The 27,829-nt window shown below is 40.2% G+C and overlaps 1 protein-coding gene across 7 annotated transcripts in view; it reads left to right on the forward strand.

Annotated features, from left to right (window-relative positions):
- arap2 (ArfGAP with RhoGAP domain, ankyrin repeat and PH domain 2) overlaps positions 1–27,829 on the forward strand; it is a 304,016-nt gene that overhangs the window by 41,142 nt on the left and 235,045 nt on the right. For all 7 annotated transcript variants that reach the window (XM_043693442.1, XM_043693425.1, XM_043693434.1 and 4 more), the window contains exons 2-3: positions 4,087–5,165; positions 23,193–23,269. In XM_043693442.1, coding sequence (XP_043549377.1) covers positions 4,273–5,165; positions 23,193–23,269 — 970 coding nt within the window. In that variant the 5' untranslated portion in view covers positions 4,087–4,272. The remainder of the gene's footprint in view (positions 1–4,086; positions 5,166–23,192; positions 23,270–27,829) is intronic.

The raw sequence follows: 27,829 nt of genomic DNA on the forward strand, positions 1-27,829 counted from the left end.
AAGATAGATCAGATCTAAAAGTTGAAGTTCTAAATTGGAGGAAGGCTAATTTTGACGGTATTAGGCAAGAACTTTTAAAAGCTGATTGGGTGTAGATATTCACAGGTAAAGGGACGGCTGGAAAATGGGAAGCCTTCAGAAATGAGATAACGAGAGTCCAGAGAAAGTATATTCCTGTTAGGGTGAAAGGAAAGGCTGATGGGAATGCTGGATGACTAAAGAAATTGAGTGTTTAGTTAAGAAAATGAAGGAAGCATATGTCAAGCATAGACAGGATAGATCAAGTGAATTCTTAGAGTATAAAGGCAGTAGGAGTATGCCTAAGAGGGAAATCATGAGGGCAAAAGTTGGATGAGATAGCTTTGGCAAATTGGGTTAAGGAGAATCCAAAGGGTTTTTACAAATACATTAAAGATAAAAGGGTAACTAGGGAGAGAATAGGGCCCCTCAAAGATCAGCAAGGCGGCCTTTGTGTGCAGCCGCAAGAGATGGCGGAGATACTAAATGAGTATTTCGCGTCTGTGGAGAAGGACATTGAAGATATCGAATGTAGGAAAATAGATGGTGACATCTTGAAAAATGTCCATATTACAGAGGAGGAAATGCTGCATGTCTTAAAACACATAAAAGTGGATAAATCCCCAGGACCTTTAACAGGTGTACCCTAGAACTTTGTGGGAAGCTAGGGAAATGATTGCTGGGCCCCTTTCTTTGATACTTATATCATCATCGATAGTCACGGTGAGGCATCAGAAGACTGGAGGTAGGTTAATGTGGTGCCATTATTTAAGAAAGTTGATAAGGACAAGCTAGGGGACTATAGACTGGTGAGCCTGACGTTGGTGGTGGGCAAGATGCTGGAGAGAATCCTGAGGGGACAGGATTTACATATCTGGAAAGGCAAGGACTGATTAGGGACAGTCAACATGGCTTTGTGCGTGGGAAATCATGTCTCACAAACTTGTTTGAGTTTTTTGAAAAAGTGACAAAGAGGATTGATGAGGGCAGAGCGGTGGATGTGATCTATATGGACTTCAGTAAGATGTTCGACAAGGTTCCCCATGGAAGACTGGTTAGCAAGGTTAGATCTCATTGAATACAAGGAGAACTAGCCATTTAGATACGGAACTGGCTCAAAGGTAGAAGACAGAGGGCGGTAGTGGAGGGTTGTTTTTCAGACTGGAGGCCTATGACCAGTCGAGTGCCACAAGGATCGGTGCTGGGTCCACCAGTTTTTGTCATTTACATAAATGAATCGGATGTGAATATAAGAGGTTTAGTTAGTAACTTTGCAGATGATACCAAAATTGGAGGTGTAATGGACAGTGAAGAAGGTAACCTCAGGTTATAACGGGATCTTGATCACATGGGCCGATGGGCTGAGAAGTGGCAGATGGAGTTTAATTTGGATAAATGTGAGGTGCTGCATTTCTGGAAAGCAAATCTTAGCAGGACTTATACACTTAATGGTAAGGTCCTAGGGACTGTTACTGAACAAAGAGACCTTGGAGTGCAGGTTCATAGCTCCTTGAAAATAGAGGCGCAGGTGAATAGGATAGTGAAGAAGGTGTTTGGTATGCTTTTATTGGTCAGAGGATTGAGTACAGGAGTTGTGAGGTCATGTTGCGGCTGTACAGGACATTGGTTAGGCCACTTTTGGAATATTGCATACAATTCTGGTCTTCTTCCTATGGGAATGCTGTTGTGAAACTTGAAAGGGTTCAGAAAAGATTTATGAGAATGTTGCCAGGGTTGGAGGATTTGAGCTATAGGGAGAGGCTGAACAGGCTGGGACTGTTTTCCCTGGAGCGTCGGAGGCTGAGGGCTGACCTCCATAGGGGTTTGTAAAATCATGAGGGGCATGGAGAGGATAAATAGACAAAGTCTTTTCCCTGAGGTGGGGGGTCCAAAACTAGAGGGCATCGATTTAGTGTGAGTGGGAAAAGGTATAAACGGAACCTAAGGGGCAACCTTTTCACGTAGACAGTGGTGTGTGTATTCCTGCCAGAGAAATTGGTGGAGGCTGGTACAATTGCAACATTTAAGAGACATCTGGATGGGGATATAAGTAGGAAGGGTTGAGAGGGATGTGGGCTAAGTGCTGGCAAATGGAACTAGATTAGGTTGGGATACCTGGTCGGCATGGATGAGTTGGACCGAAGGGTCTGTTTCTGTATTGTACATCTTTATGACTCAAAGACTGCTTATTACAAGTAAATAGGTTCTAAAGACAAAAGAACACACAGAACTACCAACAAATAACTCCACTCGTTAAAACTTCAATACCTTTACAACCTACTTCCCTTCTCCAAATACATGCAGATATAAATATGCTGGCAGACACAGACAAAGCAAAATTGGTATCATGATTGGAGGGAGAGAGAAATGAGAAGAATGAGGTTTATTTTCTGGTCGCCTTTGAAGTGCAGTGATAATTTGATAAACCAAATGTGTAGCAGTTAATGAAGTACATATCAAAAGAGAAAGCACAATTACATGATACCATTTTGTATTAAGATGACCACTTAAAGACTCCAGCCTGAGGTGACACTGAGCAATCTTTTGCAGAATAAAGTAAACTCCAGCCACAAGTTTATGGCTAATCGTATTTACAAGTAAGTTTGTTGTTACCTACCTAATAGCAGATTAATTTCCTTTTTTTATGGGCTAAGAAATACTGTGCAGAAAGAATCTGAAAGGAAGAGGAATATTGTTAATTTCAGATTCCAGATCCTTAATTATTTGGGAAGGGTGATAGAGAAGAGTGCTGTTAAAATAACTTCTTGTACTGCTGTCTGTTTCTCATAAGTGACCACTTGAACTTTGTTTTTAGCATTCATTTATTTATGTGTTGATGTTTAACTGAAATATTGAAGCACAATGAGAACAAGACTGATTGAATAAACACATATTTCAGTTGGTTAATTACCATCAAAATATTACAAATAAAATGTTAGATGCATAGTTACTCACATGAAGTAGGTACCTGATTTGTATAAAACTAAAAAAATGCCAATTCTAGGTATTTTTTGATCAACCTGTTTTGGGATGTTACTATGTCAGGAACAGGTGGGACATGAACTGGGGCCTCCTGAATCAGAAGTAGGGACATTACCACCGTGCCACAAAAGCTCTGGAAATGCCAATTATATCCTTGTTATTGCCTGCATTTACATGTGGATTACTTCAGGGCCTGAAGTAGCATCATGTTATTATAGCTATATGTTCAAGCACTAAGCATCACTGGTAACTTGAAAATGTAGAGCTGGATAAGTAAACAAGAGCTGCTGGGCATTGAAGAAAGAGAGCGGTACCTATAAGTAAGGCACGTCCATGGGTTTCTGGCATTAACTTGCTGGTTATGTTATCACACTTGCTCGGTCCTAGTCAGTTCAGCTAGTAATGAGAGTATTCCAGCTGAAATTCTGTCATGTTACAAATCTTGGATAATGTCAGGGCATGTGGAATTTTCCAGTTTGGGTTAACAACAGAATGTGTAAAAACTTTTAAGTGTAGCATTCTACTTTTTAAAAAAAACATCCATTTCCTTGGGATCTAAACAAGATTGGAGGACAAGTTTGGACAGGCCATAGTGGAATTGTTTTTGCTAGGATTGTGAGGTAATCATAAACCACATTCATTTGCTCCAGCTGTGCTTCTCAAAATACAGAAATCATGTTACCTTCCTTTATTTGAAATCAGTCTTTCAAAGGATGGATTTCAAATGGTTTTCTTGTTTGTGGGAGAATTCAGAAGGTAACACAACCTTAAAACTTGACATTATACAGTTCGTAACAAACTCAGACTTTAAAAGAATACTTACACAGGGGAGTGATGAGAATGTGGATGCATTATCCCAAAAGTCAATTACATGTTAATTCAAGTGAAAAGTTCAAAATAAATGTTGATAATTAGGCCTAAAAAACATGAAGAAAGGAGTATCGCTTTGAAATTAATTAAACAAAAGAGCTCTTATGCCTGACAAAATGGAGAGCAGACTCAATGGTCTATATAGTCTATGATGGCATTTTCATTTTTGTGATAAATTGATTAACCTGCATTTCTAATCTTTTAACTTTGCTTCAGAAAAGGGTGCTGTTTGATGTGACATCATGAGGAGGAAGGACTTCTGACTACAATGTAAGTTCCACATTCAATGATCTCCAAGTCAGTTAAGAAATCCAGTGGCTGCATCGAACTTCTGTTGGGATAAAGAAAATGAGGATGTGAGCTGTAAACCGTGAAGACTGGTATGAGAGTGAAATCGGCACAATGCTGTCATCCAGTGAGGGTAGAGGCGATATCGCAGATTGGTTGTTCAGTATTCATCTGGAGCAGTACACTAACCACTTCAAGCAGTCTGGTTATTTCACTGTTGAGGACTGTCAACACATGAACAATGAAATTCTTCTTCAGATTGGGATTGGTCCAACAGGACATCGCAAAAGAATACTTAAACATTTGAACTCTGTGTTCCCAGAAGCAGATGCGACGACTGTATCTAAAAGTCCTGAGACTGGAGACACGGACTTAGAGAGTGCGAATCAGGTGTTAAGTTTACATAGCCCTCCTAAAATTGAACCTGGCAGAAGCGTACCTGCATCAAAGCTGAGAACTAATTTTGTTAAAGGCAACTTTACTTCAGACTGTATAGACCCAGTAAGCATTGATGGATGTATTCAGTCTAAAAACAAAATCCCATCTTCTCAAATGCAACGAGTTGAAGTAGAGCAGAAATTTCCAGTTGGTAAGAACCTGAAAGTAGATGCGTTTGAGCCAGATGAAGCCTGTTTTAATTTCTGTGACCCACAAGGTGATGTGGACAGCAGACCACCAGTTCCACCACGCCTTCACCAGGGTACCCCACCTCTCAAGTTCACTCCCGATAGGATGCCACTGCCTTCTGCTTCAGTTGATTCCTCAAATATTTACTTAACAAAGGAACATTCCACCTCTGCGGAAATGCAACATTTAATCGTCACTCTGCCAGACTCGCCCTTCTTTGAATTTCAAGGAGAAATGGTGCAGAATGATTTGTATGTTGGTCACCTGGGCAACGTAGAGCAGGTTACTTCATTTCCTGTGACAGCATCTGATCTTCGAAACAGACCAGTGCCACAGCTCCCTGATGTGTATGCAGCCATGCCAGACTCTACAGACGTCAGGTAAAGCAATAAACTCCACTTCATAATTTTGTACTACTCTTCAAAGAATTGATTTTTTTTTCAGTGATGAAGTTACATTTCTACCTTTACTGTAAGTGGGTACCACAGCAAATGCAACTGAAATATTGCAGGGCAAATCATCTGGTAAAGTTTACATTGGTAAACGTGAGTGTATCTGTGGAGAGTGGAACAAATTTAACCTTTCAAGCCAAGCAACTTTCGCTAGGACTGATGAAGTTAGAGATGTAATGGGCCTTAAGCAGGTACAAACTGGGAAGGGAAATCAAAGGGGAATTCTGTGGTGTGATTGAAAGTGGAAGAGATTAAATGATAGAAATTGAATGTGCAGGGCAAAAAGAGATGGGATAAACAGAACAAATAAACAAGTGTAGGCGAGCAGCAAATTGGATTAGCATAACTATTGCTGAACACTTCTGTCCAAAAAAATCGGACAGTGGATCTGAACTGCAGTTAGGCAGCCTTCTATACTCTGACTGAAAGATGAGTTCATGTTTGGTAAACTTACATGAAACTTCAGTAGAACAGTGTAGGAGGCAGAGGGCAAAAGGTCAGCATGGGATTGAGCTACAGAATTAAAATGACAGATGGCTGGAAGCTTGACTTTACTCACTGTTTATTCTTTTTCTTCTACAAAATATGGGTGTCACTGGGAAGACCAGTATTTGTTACCCTTGCACTGATTGGCTGGCTGTCTAGGCCATTTCAGAAGGCAGTTAAGAGAAAACCACATTACTGTGGGTCATAGGTAGATCAAACCAATTGAGGATGGCAGATTTCCTTCCCTAAAGAGCATTCGTGGACTAGATGGATTTTAAACAACAATTGACACTGGCTACATGTTCACCAGAAGGCTACTTTTTAATTGTAGCATTTTTTAATAATCAAATTCAACTTTATCATCTATCATCGCGGGATCCAAACCTATAACCTTCCCCAGACCTTTGGCCTGAATATGTACTAATTGACCACCCAATCCCCCTGGGCCTTCCCTGTGTAGAGGAAAAACACCTGCATGATGAGCAGTCAATACAGTATATTAAATAGTAAAAATGGTGGAAGATGATCTATTGAATGTGAAAGTTCTTGTGATGGAAGTCGCAGACAAGGAGAACTCAATCATGGTTCTTGAAGGGAGAGTAGGTGTGCAAGAAATGTGATAAGTCAATTTGAGAGCCACTGTCTATCATATTGAAAGAGAATCCTTGCTTATGCATAAAGTAAGATATATTGGAAGGACTTGTGTGGCATCATCAGAACAAGAAATGATGGCTGAGCTGAATCTAGGAAGAAAAAGAATCCCCCAGAAAACAAAATGGGAGGAGGTGCAGTCAACATAAGTTGCAGTCAAAGATATTTGTTAATAGGCTGTCCTCGGAACTCCTGATAAGAGGTCAAGAAAGGGGGAAATTGAAACCACTGTCGATGAACTATTTCAGCTCTGTGCAAGAGCAGGAAACTGCGTATGTACATTAAGCAGTGATGAGGATATACTAGATTAGATTACTTACAGTGTGGAAACAGGCCCTTCGGCTCAAGTCCACACCGAACCTCCAAAGAGCAGCCCACCCAGACCCATTCCCCTACGTTTACTCCTTCACCTAACACTACGGGCAATTTAGCATGGCCAATTCACCTAACCTGCACATCTTTGGACTGTGGGAGGAAACCGAAGTGCCTGGAGGAAACCCAAGCAGACACGGGGAGATGTGCAAACTCCACACGTTCTGTGGTGGGAATTGAACCTGGGTGTCTGGCGCTGTGAGGCAGCAGTGCTAACCACTGTGCCACCGTGCTGCCATATGTATTTGAGTAAGACTGGAAAAAAAAATGTTACACCATAGCCTAAGGAAAGGCAGCCATCCCTAGGACCTGTGCGAGTCCTGATAAAATATTCATGTGGAAGTAGTGATTTGAATCCAAAGAGAACAAACACCCCCATTTGGAATATGGTGGATGGATGGGGATTGTTGGGCTTTCATTTGAGAAAGTGAGTCCTCAATGCCATTCTGGTGAGGGATGGAGGTTGTAGGAGGGAATTTGGTAGTTACACTGAAGAAGAGTAATAAATGCTGGAGTTGAAAGCCAGTCTCCACAATGGTGGCCAGGCAACAAAGATCGATTGTCATAAAAAACCCGTCTGGTTCACTAATACCCTTTTGGGGAAGAAAAACAGCCATCCTCACTTGGTCTGGTCTACATGTGATTCCTGCACCACAGCAATACGGTTGGCTCTGACTCTGAAGTGGCAAAGCAAGAATAGAATGACTTGATCTGAAATAATATACACTGTTTGTGTGCTATCAAAAAGAAGTTCAACTGCTAAGCTCTGATCACCTGTAGATGAATATAGAACATTCACAACAGAGGGAGAGGCCATTAGGCCCACCGTGTCCATGATTATTGTTGCAAATCTCTATCTCGTCCTGTAGTCATTGTACTTGCTTAAATGGACAACCTTTATAGTGTTGGTCACCACATTGAATATTTATATAAGTATTCACGTGTCATTAGGGAGAGTTGGATACTGGAATCCAGTAACGTGGCATGCTGTGGTCATGTTGCAGGCATGTGTATGAGAAACTGGGCCATCCCAGAATTGGGGAAGTGAAGAAACACCAGAATCCTGTTGACAATTGAGACTGGCCTTCAATTAAATCAGAACCCCTTTTTAATTGGGTCAAAGCCCATTGCTTTTGGTATACATTAGCCACCCTACATTTAATAAGATAGAACCATCTTCCAGTCATATAAGTATGAGGTTTTTGGCCTAGAATATCCAAACAAATGCAGCAGTGATGGACCTAAATGCTGTAACACCATCATATCTGGGTCCCTAAAACATCCATTGTTTCAGATTAAATGATGCATGATGGGAGGATAAGGCCAACAGAATGAGCAAGGTGGGAGGTAAGCCATTTTGTGGAAGGGCCTTCCAGAGGGAGAAAAATGCCTCCATAGGATGAGCTTTGAAAATGAACGTGGCTTGTACTTCACTGACTTCCTCCTGTTGGATAAACTGGTGCCATGAGTGCTTAGCTTCCCCAAAGGAACAATAAGCATGCTACTAACACCAATGCATCTGCTTCAACACCTAAAGCAATAGATGAGACCAAGGAGAGATTCTACACCAAATTTGACAAATCACTAGCTTATATCCCAACAGGTGACAAACTGTTGGATCCCTTGGAGAATTCTGTGCCAAAATTATGAAGTGTGTAAATCTGCAGAAAGCTGTGATTTATAAGGACTGTCTAGGGAAAACAAATCCCAATTAAGGCTTCCTATTCAAAGAAAATGGCTTGTGCATGAGCATAATCAGCCACGTTTCACCAGTGAAATGAGTACAGCCCTTATGATAACATTCATAGTCAAAACACTGACCTTGCTCAACTACATCATTGTTTGAACAAAGCACTAGAAATGTCCTCATGATGGGTACTGAAAACTACTACATGTATCATGGCCTTATCCAATCTATCCTTTCCATTCGACTGAACTCCCAATGAATAAAGACAAAATAAGCAATACTGATAGAAAATTAACATGAAAGCCTCAAAAATTTCACCAAAAGCAATCCTCCTTGGTAAATGCTTGACTATCAAACTCTTAGTATCCACCCACCAGGAGTTAAAGTGCTCCCATACTTCCTGATGATTCTAAAAAGCATCTGCAAAAAGGTACTTAGTCACTCTGTGCTTTGGTTTGACAAAAATGACCAAGCGATGTAGGTCTGAATTGAGCATGAGCTCAAAGCTTTCACAGACTGGAAATTCCACCACAGTCTGAAAATGACTGTATTCCTGTAGGCATCTGAAGGCCCTAACATAGCATAAAATTCAAAACATAAACAACAAATGGGTGGGAGGGGAGAAAAAGTGTAGGAGATCCAAAGGCTCATGGACACCAATGATATGCATAGCTTCCTTCATGTTGATCAAGCTAATCTATGTCCCAAACAATTAACTTACCTTCCTGAGAGCCAAGAATTTCTCTGAGTCAGGAGGATTGTCTGAGTGCGAAAGTGAAGGAGCTGAGCAGTTAAGCTTTTAACTAAATTTGGCTCATTACTCATTGCTGAATCTAATAGTCTGTTGCTGCCTTATTGTGAGAGTATACCCGTGCAGATAACCTTCCTGAACACAGTTTTGTTTGTAATTTGTCCTGATACCAAATCTATGTTCAGGCTAAACTGCTCCCCCATGTTATCCTGAGGAAATTCAAATTGTACAAGCAATACAACTCCATAAGCTTAGTTAATGTCAATGTTAAACACTTCAATCAGCTTTGTCCTTGCATAATATCAACTTTCTAAGCATTGTATAGTAGTCATGGCCACCAACTAAACTTTGTCCTTGCATTCCTTTGTTGAGAGTGAATTGTGCCAATCAGTTGCCATTTGTGATGGTAAGGATAGTTGAGCCAGCAACAGGACTGCAATTGCTTATTTATTGCCAGTTGTGGGGTGAGCTATTTTAGGAACTGTGGCACTCCTTATTAATATCTCAATGAAATCAACTAACTTTGCACACGTTAATGTAACTGTAGCTGGATAAGAGTCTCTGTTTTGATAACTTGGACCATTTGCCCCAATGAACAGTGCTCAGAATGAACTGTACTGAGTTATAGTGAAGCACCTAACATAGAAGGTGCCTCTGTAAATATTCTAAACACTGGTGAGGAATAATTTGAGTCCACACCATGTTCATGAAGGCAATTGTGTGTGGCACGGTGGCACAGTGGTTAGTACTGCTGCCTCACAGCGCCAGAGACCCGGGTTCAATTCCCGCCTCAGTCAACTGACTGTGTGTGGAGTTTGCACATTCTCCCCATGAGTGCGTGGGTTTCCTCTGGGTGCTTCAGTTTCCTCCCACAGTCCAAAGATGTGCAGATCATGTGAATTGGCCGTGCTAAATTGCCCGTAGTGTTAGGCGAAGGGGTGAATGTAGGGATATGGGTGGGTTGCGCTTCGGCGGGTCGGTATGGACTTGTTGGGCCGAAGGGCCTGTTTCTACACTGTAAGTAATCTAATCATGTCAGTTGACTTTCATTTATTTTTAAGTTGATTTCTGCTATTTGTCTGTAGATCTTTGTAAGAACAGGCCCTTTTGTGAGAGATTAAACTTATGTTTGTTAGTTTTCTCATGACCAATCCTTTGCATGATAGAGGATGGCAAGTTGTTGTTTTTAAAGAGAGTTTATTTCAAGGTTCCATTCTTGTCAGTGAAAAATTAGAATTGAGTCATCTTTTTGGGAGACTCCTTAATCTGATGCAGAGGTTCAGCAGTTCCAAAATACTCCAGGCACTCTTGATGACTAATGTTAGATCGGGGCTCACAAAGGAGAACTGACACTGATGTCTGGGGCTGTGACCATTTCAATCGTCAGATAATCCTGAAATCCACAAAGCTAATAGATATGCCAGATAAGCAGATGGAGATAAACAGGACCATGTGTTTGTAAGATGTATATATGGAATCAGCTGGTTTGTGCTACAGCTTTAGCATTCCATTCCACACCAGTTAAATGGGAAGAGGTGAGTTCGTGGGTGGACATTAATTACAGGGATTATGCAACGCATTCTTAAATTATTGAATAAGTGGGGTGTGGGAAGCAAATCAATTTCTCGTGGGCAAACAGAATCTCTTACTTTGCAAGATATAGTTTGGAGAACTTTTTAGCATGGCAATTGGCCTGTCAAACAGCAGAGAGACATTTCCTTGCACTCCCCAATAAAGCAGACTGACAGCAAATCAGCACAGGGATGTCAAAGTAGTATTAATGACATTTTTGAAGCAATCTTCGAGGAGAAAGTGAGGTCTGCAGATGCTGGAGATCAAAGTTGAAACTTTATTGCTGGAACAGCACAGCAGGTCAGGCAGCATCCAGGGAACAGGAGATTCGACGTTTCGGGCACAGGCCCTTCATTCCTGAAGAAGGGCCTGTGCCCGAAACGTCGAATCTCCTGTTCCCTGGATGCTGCCTGACCTGCTGTGCTGTTCCAGCAATAAAGTTTCAATTTTTGAAGCAATACTGTGTAATTGCTGTGAACCTTCAGATACATATTAATTAGCTCTACAAATCTTTAATATAGTCTATGCAATAATAATTTGAGCTCATTTCAATGCGCCTTTATATATTCCCCACAATGCCTTGTGTCTGATTTTGGTTCACCACTTGCAATCCCATCAGTAGCAATTATCTAAATAAGACCATGTCAAATCAATGCCTTTACATTCAAAAATGTAAAAAGCCTAAAAAGCTCACCTTTTTGTTCTCATAGCTCATTGTTTTGTCAATGTTTCTTTGATTTTTAACAATACTATACTTGCGGAGTCATATTGTGATGGATTAGCAAGAAATCAGAGAAGTCAAACATGCATTTCAAATACATTTTGCTTTAGTTGTTGAAATCATTTTTTAATGATTGTTCAGCAACTTTTTTCAGACAATTATTTTTCATTGTTAAAATAATATTGCAGTAGTCTGCCGACATTTATTAAATTGTAAGCTATTGATGTACCTCATTTTTGTTGTGAATCTGATATTGATATGGATTTCCCAATTTTGTACTTCACTTTTGATAATTAGTGTTCGAGACAACATGTCACCAATGCCAGAAGGATAGTATAAATGCACCATTGATTCCAAAAAGTACTTCATGTGATCTGATTAGTGATTTTTGGCTCTCTGTAATTGGAGTTGCAGTTGGGGCTGTCATTATAATTTCAATATACAATTGATTGGAATAACACTGGTGTGATTATGTTGGTACTGAATGGAGCGGATAACAGAAAGCCCTACTCTTCTCAGAAAAAATAAAGGTGGGGGAGGGGGCATTTTAGAATGTTCAAGTCCCAATGTACTCTGAAAATAACTTGCATATACTTGCATGAAATAAGTAATCTATCATAGCCTTTCTAGATTTTTTTGGAATGTATTTTGATTAAAAAAAAGTTAACCTCTTTTTCTCTATATATGTTTTAGAAGTGATTTCCTTTTCTTTAATTAGACATTTATGTCATAGTACAACCTTTTGTCTATCTTTAAGTATTCAAACATGTTCAGTAATTACTTATCAGGGGATTATTGACAAGGATCACATAACATTGTTCAAACTTTTTTGCTCAAAATTGGGAATTGCCATACGAATATGTCAAAACCATCTTGTTTAATAGGAAAATGATAAATGTAACCTTCTTTTGCAGGCAGATTTTGGCCCTCTCCCGTTTTTTTTTCAAACTCAAATGACACTGCTGTATTTTAACGTATGCTTCAATTGTTTCTAAGACTTTTTTTGTGGTTATAGAACATAGAACATAGAAAAATACAGCGCAGTACAGGCCCTTTGGCCCTCGATGTTGCGCCGATCCAAGCCCACCTAACCTACACTAGCCCACTATCCTCCATATGCCTATCCAATGCCCGTTTAAAGGCCCATAAAGAGGGAGAGTCCACCATTGCTACTGGCAGGGCATTCCATGAACTCACGACTCGCTGACATAAACCTCCTCTGCACCCGTTCCAGTGCCTCCACATCCTTTCTATAGTATGGCGACCAAAACTGCACACAGTATTCCAGATGCGGCCGCACCAGAGTTTTATACAACTGCAACATGACCTCAGGGCTCTGGAACCCAATTCCTCTACCAATAAAAGCCAGTACGCCATATGCCTTCATCACCACACTCTTTACCTGGGTGGCAACTTTCAGAGATCTGTGTACATGGACACTAAGATCCCTCTGCTCATCTACACTACCAAGTAAAAGCCAGTACGCCATATGCCTTCTTCATCACACTCTTTATCTGGGTGGCAACTTTCAGAGATCTGTGTACATGGACACCAAGATCCCTCTGCTCATCCACACTACCAAGTATCCAACCATTAGCCCAGTACCCCGTCTTTTTGTTACTCTTACCAAAGTGAATCACCTCACACTTACCTACATTGAACTCCATAATCGGAGATTATCAAATTTTTGGAAGTTTAGATGTTTATTGGCTTAGAGGGATAAGCACTATATCACATTTTTGTGGAGTGTGCATTAAAATAACAAAATAAGTTCCAAGTTCAAAAATAAAATGCTGATTCCAAAGAGTGATCATGTTTGTGCACTTGGGATAGTGGTAGAGGAAAAGGGAGCATATTTTAAGTGTAATCCAAGAAGGAAAATATCAATTGGATTTATCACAAACAATGTATTAAACACCTTCGTCTCAAAACTGAAATAGAGTCTTGAGTAGTCCATTTGATATACATAGCCAAAAATAACAGGTTGGTTTGCTTTCTGTTTATTCATTACGTGGGCTAACTTTCTGAAATGAAACTGATGTGCACATTCAACACAAACATAAAAGTAACAGGGAAGTTAAAACTGAGACATCATTTGTGTGAAGCAAATGGTTAACCAGTTTAAATCAAACATGAAGCTTAAGAAATCCACAACTCATAGCATATTTCATCCTGTCCTGAAATTGCTGGCCAGTTTGTGTGCTAATAATGCTGTGCACTGTTAATAAGCCATTAGATTTCCAGAAAAATTGAATCCATTGCCATTTCTTGGTGATCTAATTCAGGGTCTTATTGTCCACAGGCTTGTGGTCAATTACCATTTTTAACGCTAATGACATCAAGCTGCACTTGTCATCCTGTGTGGTCAAATCTCATGTCTGACATCTGCTAAATGCAGTCTCGATGTTGTTTAGATCATCCTCCATTATTGGCTATATTCATTTGCTGCTGACTTCATGACTCTCAACAGTCACTTGATCAGGATGCGCAAGGCGAGGCAAAGTTTTGGGATCAGCTTTCATCCAGAACTAAGCATCAATCCTACTTTGAATCTGTTGCCTTTTTCACATCTGCACAACATTCCCAGTGTCTGCCTAAGCTTCTTATCTTTTGGCATGACTCTCTACTTCCAGCAGTTAAAACTCTTAGTCTCATTTAACTGTAAAGTTCAGACGTCTAAGACATTCACATTCATATGGGAACAAGAATTAAATCTTTGCAGGCTGGTATAATGTAGCACATCATTCGGTGCTCCAGCAAAAAAAGTCACATGGTCAATTTATCTCAATGATTTTATGTATTTCTAAAACTAATTATCAATGCCACTTTTTAGATCACACACATGCTGGGATGATGTAGTATTGTAAAGAACTACATTAATAAAATAAATTCAGTTAAAATGGTTATTTTTGCATTGTCTAGACATTGAATTACTGCAATTTGAGCACAGTTTTAGCACACCAACCTTTATTACCTTTAAAAGTACTATGTAAATATAACTTCTCAAAGCACTCCACAGGAACAATCGAAAGTATGACACTGAGCCACATAAAATGTATTAGATCTGATGACCAAAGCTTAGTCAAAGATCTGTGTTTTAAGGAGTGTGTTAAAGAAGAAAAGTGAGGTAGAGCGATACAAAGGTGTAGGGAGGGAATTTCAGCATTTCTTTTTAATGGGATATGGATATTGCGGACAGTGCATGCATTTGAATGGCTTGCTGGGTCATTTTAGAGGGCAGGTAAGAAACAAACACATTATAAGGTATCTGGAGTCACATGTAAGGCAGACCAGATAAGAATGGCAGATTTCCTTCTAATTAGTGTTTTTTTTAAGATAACCAAGGAGGATTGTTGTGGTCATTATTACTGAGATTAGCATTGTCTTCTGTTATGGACTAGGCCAGACCACTTAAAACATTCTTAAGCAGGCAGCCCAGACCATAACTTTGCAATTTGTTTCGGTAAGTGTACAGTGACAATTATCCAGATTAAGTTACTGAGGTTGACTACCAGACAAAACAGACAAAAAATGTATTCATAAAATTACATATTGAAGCACTAAGAACAGAATAAAGAACCCCTACAGAGCTCAGTCTATCCAAACGAGACTGTATGCTGTTCCGAATATGCACAACATGCCAATAAGCAAACCCTGTTTAAAACGCAGTACAAAAAATGGAACAGATGCTTACAGGTTGAAGTTAGAAAGACAGCAAGAGAGTGATTCTGTTCACACAATCCACTGCTGAACTTCACAACTAGTTCTGGACTGAACTAAACTGCTCAGCTAGAGAGCTGACCCACTCCCCTTTCATTCTACAGGTCACTTCTAAAACATGACCACTTTGGCCTGAAGTCTCATCTGTTTACATATAAACAAAAAAGCCTCTTGATACTCTTTAATCTCTCTGCCAAACCAGACTAGTCGGCACCTCGAGTGGTTTAGTACCCCTCTGGAAAAAACCAAGGAGACAGTATCCTTGAGAAAAGGAACAGCTTTTAGGAAAAAGAAGCCAGCTTTGTAACACTTATGGATTTAAATTTCATCATTTGTGTATTTGGATTTGAATGAGCATCCACAGAGTATTAGCCTGGGCCTCTGACTTACTAGCCTAGTAACATAATCATTGCAATACCATTTCCCAGGGATTCTGAACTAGTTAAGAGTTGGAAGAAGGTTAAAAATCACAACACCAGGTTATAGTCCAACAGGTTAATTGGAAGCACACTAGCTTTCAGAGTGCCGTTCCTTCATCAGGTGGTTGATGAAGGAGCGTCGCTCCGAAAGCTAGTGTGCTTCCAATTAACCTGTTGGACTATAACCTGGTGTGTGATTTTTAATTTTGTACACCCCAGTCCAACATTGGCATCTCCAAATCAGAGTTGGAAGAGATACCCAGGAGGGATGCTGACTTGGAAGTTTATAAAGATAGCAAGAGAGGCCCTGGAGAGATTTGATTATTTAAGAAAAATGGAGTAAAATTTTAAAATTAATATCAGAAGTCCGTGTAGATTGAGGAGTGAGGGATAACCACCCATTTTATGCTGATCCTCATTTTTCAAAATAATCTAGTTTTCTTCTGCCATAGCAGCTAAATGAGCCAGATGACAATCCTCTCCTTCCTGAGAACAAACATTAGTCAAATATGTTGCTATCACTGCTTTGTCCAGTGAGACTAGCCCTCTTATTTCTAATCGTGCTTCTATTATTGAGAGCAATTAGATAAATCTGATGGCTGACTTCATAAGCTGATCAAAAAAGTAAAAGATACCTTGGCATGCTCGCTTGATCTGAGGCAGATTTGATTTAATTGATTTCAATCAGGCATGTCGTGGAATTGCTACAATTTGACAAAATGGGGAGACAGTAGTGTAGCAGTTAAAGTCGTGGCAAGGTCCAGGCTAATGCTGGGCATCCACCAGCTGAAATTCCCCCCATGTCAGCTGACAGGGTTTATGTTCATAAGTCTTGAACATAAAACTAGACTATCAAGTGATATGTTTTTATGGCATATGATTGATTATTTGGAGAATGAGTTGTCCCTTGGTTGAATCCCAATTTTTTTTGTACAATGAGATTGAAAGACTAAAGTCAGAACTGTGGACAAGTTCTTGTCTTGCCTCCCTCCCAATGTTAGCTTCTACTTCTACCTCTGTGAATAGCTCAGGTTCACTGAGGCTAATTCATTCATTTTCACTGGCCTAGCTGGCATTATGGCCTAGATTTTGTGCTCAGTGGTGAAGGAATGGCACTCACCATACATGTTGATAGCTGCTCAGAGGTTTTAAATTTCTATTTAGTGAAGACTTGCAGTCAATAAGTATCCAGCATAATTTCACTCTAGGGAATGTATGGCAATGTCAGCAAGGCCAGCAATCATTTGTCTTTTCGCATGAACAGATTATCAAAAGCCAAAGAAATATGCACCAGGATTTAATTAAGTTAGATTGAAGTAAAGGACAGAAAAAGATATACGACAAGGTTAAGAAAGATGGATTTAATATGAAGAGAGTAATAAAAGCTGGGAAGATGAGAAAAATCCAACATTAATTAATTTAATTCTGCAGGATTACAAAATTGAATTTTCATTATCAATGAGAATGTTTGTTCATAATTATGACTTATAAAGTTGACAAAAATTTACTTTGTATCTGAATGAACTTTTTATGCTATATTTAGTGGATAACTAGAAGCAACTTCTTCCCTCTTATGAGGCTTTCACTGTTGAGTCTATCAGTGAAGTCTCATAAACAGCATCTTGTGGGGGCAGTGTAACTAGACCATAATTCTCATTTTCATATTTATGCCTGCGTTGATTCAAAAGGTACTGCCCAATTTACTGAACAATAATTAGTGAGTGCCCTAAGTCTCCCCTGTACTCTCAATGTGATCTCTTGGCCTATATCGCTTAGCTTCAGTGTGATTTCTGCTTTAACTCACTAGCTAATTATTTGATGCACTTTATCATTTGCTTTCTAATGAATGTCCACTTCATATTTCACCTTTCACCTTGACTTAAATAGTGGATTTTGAGAAAGATACATTGGCTCTTCTGTCTCTGTCACTACATTCACTGCTTTCATACCAACCTCCATGAAGATGAGCAGGAGCTGGAAAAACTTTAATGTCTGACGAGGACTTGGGGCTAATTTCTTACAAGATTTAATTGACGATGCATTGCCGATTGCATAAAGCTGCAGTATTCAGAAATGGCAATTGATGTTTTATCTCTGCATTTACTGTTTAGATATGTTCATGGAAAAAAAGCTTAGTTTTTTTGGTAATTTTGTGTTTGTTAAGGAAAATGTAACATTGGTGAAAGAGATATTTATCTCTGCATTTATCTATTGTAAGTATTCAACACTGTAATAAGTCTAGCTGAGAGTATGAAGTTCCTCTAAGCTACGCCTTAAAGATTATTTCTCCTGTGCAGATATGGACTTCCTGCCATCTATTAGAGACAGCTTTGTAGACTCCGTCATCATCAGTAGATGGTAAATTGTGGGCACTTCTGGTGTGGGCACATACACTGTGAGAAAGCCTCAATATAAGTCAGAAATTGATTTTGCTCTGAATCTGTGCCATCAGGATTACTCATTTTTATTTATTCAGGGAGATTTAAGTTCAAGCCCTAGCGTTTAAAAAAAGCATTATGCTCATCCAGTTTGTCACTAGTTAACTGTTCCACTAAAGCTGCAGAAAGGAAGTGAGGACTGCAGATCAGAGTCGAGAATGTAGTGCTGGAAAAGCGCAGCAGGTCAGGCAGCATCCGAGGAGCAGGAGAAATGATGTTTCGGTCTTCATCTGGAATGAGGCTTGTCGGCCCCGGGGTCTGAGAGATAAATGGGAAGGGGGTGGGGCTCGGGGAAGGTAACTGGGAATATGATAGGTAGATGAAAGTGACGGGGAAAGGTAATAGGTTGGAGAGGAGGATGGAGTGAATAAGGGGGAAGAAAGATGGACAAGTCAAGAGGGTGGTGCCGAATTGGAGGCTTGGGACTGGGATAAGGTGGGGGGAGGGGAAATAAGGAAATTGGTGAAATCCACATTGATCCCGTATGGTTGCAGGGTCTCAAAGCAAAAGTTGAGGTGTTCTGCTTCCAGGTGTGAGGTAGTTAGGGTTTGGTGATGGAGGAGGCCCATGACTTGTACGTCCACGGAGTGGGCGGGGGAGTTTAGTGTTCGGCCATGGAGTGCTGGGGTTGGTTACTGCAGGTGTCCCAGAGATGCTCTCTGAAGCATAAGCAGAAATCCCAGGTTTCCACTGTTCTACAGTGAGGAAACGGCAATAGAAGTTTCCTCTTTTCTAAAGCAGAATTGGGAAAAACACCAGCAACTGAAGCAATTTAAGAATCATAAGTGGGTAATGTAGTTAATTGGCTCTGATGCCAAGTTAACATGCCAGCTTTTATATGAAATTTTCACTTTAACTGGACAAGCGTCAGAGGCTGAGGGGTGACTTATAGAGGTTTATAAAATCATGTGGGGCATGGATAGGTCTTTTTCCTGAGTGGGGGAGACCAGAACTAGAGGGCATAGGTTTAAGATGATAGGAGAACATATAAAAGGGACGAAGGTGCAACTTTTTCACACCATGCCAGCTTTTATATGAAATTTTCACTTTAACTGGACAAGCGTCAGAGGCTGAGGGGTGACTTATAGAGGTTTATAAAATCATGTGGGGCATGGATAGGTCTTTTTCCTGTGTGGGGGAGACCAGAACTAGAGGGCATAGGTTTAAGATGATAGGAGAACATATAAAAGGGCGAAGGTGCAACTTTTTCACACAGAGGAGTGGTACGGGTATGGAAAGAGCTGCCAGAGGAAGTGGTGGGACCTGGTCCAGTTACAGTATTTAAAAGGCACCTGGATGGGTATATGAATAGGAAGGGTTTAGAGGGATATGAGCTAAATGTTGACAAATGGGACTATATTGGGTTGGGATATCAGGTCGGCATGGATGAGTTAGACCGAAGGGTCTGTTTCTGCGCTGTACAGCTCTCTTGCTCTGAGAGGTGGGGCTGTTGATTGAGGATGGAGTGTGACTATTCCCATATTTCTGATACTTGTGTCTTGTTTGGTTGTTGCAGCTGTCCCCTCTGTTCCAATGCTGTTTCTTGTGTCTTGCACCTATTTGCACTCATTTCGAATCCTGTTGCTGCTGTCGTAACCCTAAGCAGTTTGAGCTCTCTGTTTCTGCTGGTGTTAGCTGTCTACATTGTGGTTGTGGATTTTAGACACTGTCACTGTGAGGCTCACAGCAGGTTAGATGGCCAACTTGCTATGGATTTCTGGCTGGCTAGTGGCTTGCAATCGCTTTCCTTCTATCATACTGCAGCACCTCCTTCAACTGCTGGATCAAGTATGGTAAGATTATGGTCCCAAATGGCTACTTTCTAAACTGGTTCTGTTTCAACACTGTATAAAAATAGTCAGTGCTACACCCTGTCGAGTGTCGAGAATGTGGTGCTGGAAAAGCACAGCAGGTCAGGCAGCATCCGAGGAGCAGGAAAATCGATGTTTCAGGCAAAAGCCCTTCATCTGGAATAGAGGCAGGGTGCCTGCAGATTGGAGAGATAAAGGCTCACTGAGATTCTTGCCTTGAAGAAGTTTTCCTCCTCTCTCTACAAGAATCTCAGTGAGTCTCCATCTCTCGACTCTGCAAGCACTGTTATTCTAATATTCCTGCCATTTTGGGAGATGGGGTGTGAGTGGAAATTCCCTGAAGAGAATGGGAGGGTGAAAGAGAACACTGGCAGCTAATGGAGAGACACCTTTTGTATTGACAAGTGCTGGGTGACAAAAGGACTAGCCCTAATTATGGACTAATACCCTCTTGAACTGAGCTTCCTTCATCAGAGGAGATTGAGTTTTCTTCTTGCCGAGTGAATACTTTCTGAAGTACCTCAATCAAATTGATATTTACAAGATGGTATTAAAGCCACATATAAAGCTGATTATCTAATTCCAACCCTTCAAACCTTAGACAAAAACAAAAATTGCTGGGGAAACCTATTATTTACCTGAATCATAACCTGTATTTAATCCTTCCGAGCCCAAATATCCTTCCTGTTTTGAGAGCTGAAAGCTGAACACAGTTCTCCAGGTGGAGTTGCCCAAGGATCTGTATAACTGAATCATTAATCTAGTCCTATTTGTCATTCAGTTCCCTCAAGATAAAATAGCAACATTCCATCAGCTTGGAAATGTGCCACAGAATCTAAATTTCCTGTTGAAATCTTTGGTTAGACTTGTTGCTGAACTTGGCTTGCAGCCCTGTAGCTGATTTTATTTTTCTCTTGTCCATTTGCCCAAACATTCCTATGAATGTGTTGATTACTTGCTAGTCTAGGTTTTTGCAAGTAACAGGCAGCAAATATATTGTGCACGAATATTATTCATGTGTGTATGTGTCGCGATGCGATGTGGAAAATGTTTGAACAGAAGAACTTTGAGGCAAGTGATAGCCCTGGAATACTCCATTACCCATACAGTACAGGAGAAAACCTCTTGTCCTGTATATGGGAATTCTGCATGATGGTCACCTGGTGGAATTGAAGAAACAAATGCAGGTGAATTTTTTATTTGCTCTGTTTTGAAATTTTTATTTTATGTTTCTACATTTTAGAGTTTTCTTCGCATCAAGTGATTTATGTCATTTCCCATTGATGTTCCCTGTCATGGTTTTGTTTTTCAGATCATTGAATGCTGTTGTGAATATTGGAATTACATCAGAAACTAATTTCAGATCATTAGTTGAGCTCCCTTTTTTTTGTGCAGGCCTGAAGTTATATATCACAGAATTGTCAAGATGCAGAAAGAGGCAATTTTAATCCATCAGTCCTGCACGAGCATATATATTATCACACAGCATCCTGTTCTATGGAGACCAAGGCAATTCCTTTACAAACTTTCCTTCTTTTTCCAATGAAAAATGTGCAATCAAGTGAACTACCAGTCTCTGCGTTCCCCTGTCAATGCCCAGACCAATCAGAATCAACAGGCCAGGTCTGAGCACTAAGATTGACAGTTAACTATTCCTGCTGTTTCTCCAAACCACTAATGGATCAACCAATCAGTACCTTCTGATGTTGTATAAATTGGTGACCAGTATTCTTTGTGTCTACCTCGACAAATGTTTAATATTATGGAAGATGATAGCATGTTTTACCTAATCAGGGAATTCGCACTCATCTTGTACTTTGTAGTCCAATGGTTCGGCTGTTGTGCGAAACCAATAGCTACAAGATCATCAAGGTTGTTTTTACCTGTTAACAAACTGTGTAGGAATATTTGACCATTCCAGGATACAAGGTATCTAAGCACGCATGAGCAGACAATCGAGACTATTTGTTTAGAATCATAGAATCCCTACAGTGTGGAAAGAGGCCCTTTGGCCAAACAAATCCACTCAGACCCTCCAAAGAGAAACCCACCCATACCCACTCCCCTACCCTACATTTACGCCTGACTAGTGCACCTAACTCACATATCCCTGAACAATATGGGCAATTTAGCATGGCCAGTTCACCTAACCTGCACATCTTTGGAATGTGGGAGGAAACCGGAGCACCCAGACCAAACCCGTTGTGCTATTTTTATATCTCACAGATGATGTGTTAAAAATTAAAATAAAAAAGTAAAGATTTTAATATCTTTTTCATATCAGTCATATTGTGGATTCTATCTGTATTATTCTTGAGCATATAGGCCTGGATTTCTTTGCCATTCTCAAGAAGGACTGATGACCTACCGTTCACCTTCCTGACGGTTGTCTTACATATATTTCAAGAGCTTTATACTGTCAGTGTTCTTGAGGCTGGAGTCTGATCCAGCAGGTAGCATCTGTGGAATGTTACAGTAAGATTCTTCTTCCAACCAGAAACAAAACTCTTCCCCTAGACTGAATTCACAGCCTGAATTTTAATTGGTCCAACTGCGTCAAGTGGGGTCTGTACTGAAGCCATGGGGAGGGAGTCGAAAATTGACCTACACCTACATGCACCAGCCTGAATTGCTTCTGACATCTGAAATGTGGACTTTGTCAGAAAGTGCCTACAGTGTACATTGTTGCATTTGTTACTGAGGACTGAAACAATACCCCCTGTGGAGAATCTTTATTAGTAGTTTCACAATGACTGTGTGTACATGGATGCTTTCTGATTTATTGTTATAAAAGTGAGTGCTGGTGACTTTACTCATAATCATTTTCGAACATCTGCCCCACTATCTGGCCTTCAATATATCACTGAAGGAGTCCTCCAGTATTGAAGGCATTTTCTTTTGGGTGAAATGTTGCATAATTCCTGTTTGAGATCTTTTGTAATAACTTATAATGCTCTGTTTCCTGACAATAACTGCACTTCAAATATAGTTGGGAATTAGAAATGTGTGTTTTAGATTGTTTAAGGCCAGTACTGATATGTATGATTAAATGCTCAATATACAACAGGCAGTTGTGGTTTACAGAAATCAATGGACATAACCATTAGCCATCCGATGGTCTATTTATAGAAACTTGCTCATATGTGAACTGTAGCCTTTTGTGAATTTGAGCATTTTCAATATTTTTAAAGAAGTGGTTATGATTACAATAGTCTGAACTTGTACACTAATAGTAAATTTGTTTGTGTAGAGTTTTAATTAATACTTTTAAAATTAAGTGCAGTTTTAAAACACTAGTTTTATATTTCCACATGTTTTTAACCACAGTTCCTTACTGAAAAGAAGAAACCTCAAACTTTCACATGTCTCCACTTGTGATGTTCCACAAAAACTGCTGTTGGCTGGTATGTATATTTTAAGTAATGTTTCAAGTTCTTTTGAAGTAGAGACTTGAACTGCAGGACCAGTCAATGTCAATTGGTAAATCTGCCAATTTGTTCCCAAAATGGAGATAGCTGCATTAATGAATAGGGCTTTCTCTACCCTTTCTGATTTTCCCTTTTCCCCATGTGTAACAGACAGAATGATGCAATTCCATTGTGATTAATTACCGTGAATAATAACTTTGATCCACTGAATGATGCTAGACTGTTCCTTGGGTGAAACTTTTACTGATTTCTGCCATACTAGTTGGCAACAGCTGCTGGTATTGTGTAAAGCAATAGTGAGAAAAAAAAAATTTGAGTTTAAAATATTTTAGGCAACTGGTTCCCTAATTATGAGGTACAAAAGAAATGGCTAGAAAGGGGAGAAAGAATCTTGAGTAAATGAGAGAATCATTTTCTGAAATAAATGTGCATTCCTCACAATTTTAATGTTGAGTCTCAGCTGATCTCTTCAGGAAGTCGTGGTGTGACAGTAGGAATGAGTGTTCTCAATTTGGGAAGGGGCAAATGGTTGCCCCTGTTTAGCTGCTGCCAATTGAGGAGAAACAGCCCTTGTTTGGGTGGCTTGCATAAATGCATCATACATCTAGGCTGCTGTGGCACGTCATTGCCAGCCAAAGTGAAGATGGCATAGAGGTCAACATGAGAGCTGGAGCTTGAGGCCTAAGAAATAATCTGCTAGAGAGAGAAAAAGAAAAAGCACAAACTGGGTGACAGCAATGCATTCTGGAGGAAGGAGAATGAGCGAGCAACACATGGTGGTAAAAGGGTGGGGGGGTGGGGGAGGTGGGAGAGAGGGGCATGCTGGGAGAGGAAGAGAGAGTGTGACAGTGTGAAGAAGAGTGAGAAAGAGAGGGAACCGTACTTCAGGAGGAAGCGTTATATATTATTATTCCATCTTTGTAAAATCAAAGGAACTAATTAAACAAGAACCAGTTATGTGTTTAAGTGTTCCAGTGGGCCCATATTCATGGCTGCACTGGAGAGTCAGGCCTATGTGCAACGTGACTCTACCATCAGCAACCTCCAAGCCAGGCAGCATGCCAAGTTGGAGTCAAAACCACGGATTCTGAGCTTTTCAAATTGAAAGTGTGATTGTATGAGAAACTGAAGACGAGAGAATGCAACACATACTTGGGGAAGAGATGGTTTTGATAGAGACAGAGAGAGAAAGGAACATACTAGAGGAGGAATAGAGGTGAGAGAGAAACAAGAGAGATTTTTCTACCTTGTGGTTCCCAGATGTTTAAAGAGAAATTGCATACAAGAGCTACAGCTTCAATGAACATGCATCCCCAATCAGGCTTATCCTGCAAACTTATCCATTGTTATTTTAGTACCTATGATGCGGCATTCTGGATACCAGTGTATATACATGCATGATCGTATAGTTCCTAAAGCCTACTGAAATAATGGAACAATATAGTAGCAACATACATGGAGGGGTTTGTAAGAGAGCAGCATATGCCAGGGGGATACAAGGAGCTGTTGTGTTGCCCTGTTATGTGTGCTGCTGTGAAAATCCTTTTTCTCATGGTGAGTTAGGAGTCTGTGTGTCTTTGGGGACTGCTCCTTATCCCCCTATTGTGGACATTAGTTGTGGGTGTGAGCGGCAGTCAATTGAGCTATGTTTTATCTCTTTACTTTTTTTTTTCAGTATATAGAAAGAACAATGTCCTTGCAGGGGTATGCGATTGTACTTAGACTAGAACGGCTGCAGTCCAGCAATCTAAACTGGGATGCACAGTAAGGGAATTAAAATTAGATACGAGAAATAGAACAGTAGAAAGTGAAAGGCAAAAGGAATAGGATTGAGTAGCAACAGGTCCATAATTCATAAAAAAAGTGTAAAAATATTCAAAAAAAGGACAAATCTAAAGATAATAACTGTACTATTATCAGAGTACAGTTAAATAGATGAGTTAACAGCACAAGTAGTTGTAAACAAGTACAATGTGATTGTGATTATGGAGTCATACTTGCAGGATGACGAGGAACTGAAAATCCTGAAAGTTGGATCCAAAAATACCTTAGTGGCAGGAGACAGGGTGCTGGGAAAAAGCTGTTTGTGTGGTTGGAGGCAATGTCTAGTGGTGTACCACAGGGATTGGTGCTGGCTCCAAGAATGTTTTTGATATATGTAAATGATGGAAATGAGAATATAGGGGGAATATAAGTAAGCTTACAGATGATTTGAAGATTGACGGGGTGACAGCAAGGAAGAAGGTCTGAGATTACAGGACATAAACGGATTAGTCAGATACTCAGATCAATGGCAGATGGAATTTAACCCTGATAAATATAAAGTGATGCACTTTGGAAGAAGTAATGAGACAAGGGAATACTCAGTGAGTGGCAGGGCACTAAGAAACTGAGGAATCTTGGGCTGTTTGTCCAAAACTCCTGAAAGATGACAGGGCAGGTTAACAGGGTAGTTAAAAAAGGCAGAAGGGACACTTGCCTTTATCAATTGAAGCATTGAGTATAAGTGCATGGAGATTTTGTTGTAGCTGGTTAGACCACAGCTGGAGTACTGTGTGCAGTTCTGGTCACCGTATTATCAGAAGGATGTCATTGCACTGGAGGGGATGCAGAAGCGGTTCACAAGGATCTTGTCTGGAATGGAGCACTTAATCTGTGACGAGAGTTAGAGTCATAGAGCCATACAGTATGGAAACAGACATTTTGGTCCAAACAGTCCATGTCAATTATATTCCCAAACTAAACTAGTCCTACTTGCATGCACTTGGTCCACATCCTTCCAAATATTTCTAATTCATGTACTTATCTGAATGTCTTTTAAACGTTGTAATTGTACCTGCATCCACTACTTCTTCTGGAGGTTCATTCCACACATGAACCACTGCCCCTAATGTCTTTTTAAAATATTTCTCCTGTCACCTTAAAAATATGTCCTCTTCTCTTGAAATCCCACACACTAGAGAAAAGACACCTGCCATTCACCTTATCTATACCCTTCATTATTTTAATATTCTCTATGCGGTCACCTCTCAACCTCCCACGCTCCAGTGAAAAATGTCACAGCCTTTCCAGCTTTGCCTTATAACTCAATCCTCCACTCCTGCAACATCCTAATGAATCTCTTCTGAACCCTCTCCAGCTTAATAATAATCTTCATATAACAGAGAGACCAGAACTGGACACAGTACTCCAGAAGAGGCCTCCCAACATCATCAGAGGCCGAATAAGCTTGAAATAGGTGAAGTTGAGGGGTGACATAGCGGAGAGATTATGAAGGCCATGGACAGGGTGAACAGAAAGCAGCTGCATGCCTTAGTCAAAGCGTCAATAATAAGGGGGCATGACGTTAAGGTGAAAGGCAGGAGATTTAGAGGGGATTGGAGGAGAGTTCTTTTCACCTCGAGGATGGGATGCACTGCCTGGGAGGATAATTAAGGCAGGAAACCTAACAACCTTTAAAAGGTACTTGGATGATGACATGAATTCTCATAAAAAGACACTGGTATGGGCCTAATGCAAGTAGGTAGGACTATTTTGGATTTAGTGTAGCTTTGACAGTACAGACTTGATGGGCTGAAGGGCCTCTTCTGTACTTCTAAGATGCAATTCTATGAAAGCGGATTGGCAAGGACTGATATTTAAGAAATTATTGATGCATTGCACCAATTATACAGTTTTTTTTGTTTGAAAGAACACAACAGGAAAAGGGGTCCAACAATAGCTAAGAAAATAAGGACAGGATTAGATTAAAAGAGGAATCGTGTAAAGTTTCTTGGAGATGGAACAAGCTTGAGAACTGGTAAACAGTTCAGAATTCAGCAAAGGAGGATGAAGAGATTGATTAGAGAGGAAAAAAGAGAGAACAAAAGTAGACCTTCAAGGTACATGAAAGCAAACTGTAAGAAAAAAAGATTAGTGAAAATTAATAGATCCCTTACAGTCTGAAGTGGGAAAATTGATAATAGCAAATGAGGACATGAAATGTCTATTGAACAACTGCTTTACTATCTTGTAAGACATAAGATGCTGGATCCTATCACAAAGAATGCGATTACAGGACAATCAGAAAATATCAATAGATGATACAAAGTTAACATATTTATGAAAATACAATTGTGTTTGACATAAGCTGACTGGTGTTTTTCAAGGGTGTAACTTGTAGAATAGAAAAAGGAGAACAATTAGATGTGGTGTATATGGACTTCCAAAAAGTTTTTGATAAAGTTCCTCATAAGAATTTAGTGTAAGATTAATGCACATGAGATTGGTATGTCAGCGTGGATTGAAAATTTGTTGGTAGACAGGAAACAGAGTATGAAGAAATAGATTTTTTTGTTTGGAGTAGGAGCCAGTAGAGTCCCACAGGGATTGGACATCAGCTATTCATATTCTGGATCAGTGGTGCTGGAAGAGCACAGCAATTCAGGCAGCATCGAGGACAGGCAAAATCGACGTTTCGGGCAAAAGCCCTTCATCAGGAATAAAGGCAGAGAGCCTGAAGCGTGGAGAGATAAGCTAGAGGAGGGTGGGGGTGGG

The sequence above is a fragment of the Chiloscyllium plagiosum genome, chromosome 1, assembly GCF_004010195.1.
Source record: "Chiloscyllium plagiosum isolate BGI_BamShark_2017 chromosome 1, ASM401019v2, whole genome shotgun sequence".
Classification (NCBI taxonomy): domain Eukaryota; kingdom Metazoa; phylum Chordata; class Chondrichthyes; order Orectolobiformes; family Hemiscylliidae; genus Chiloscyllium; species Chiloscyllium plagiosum.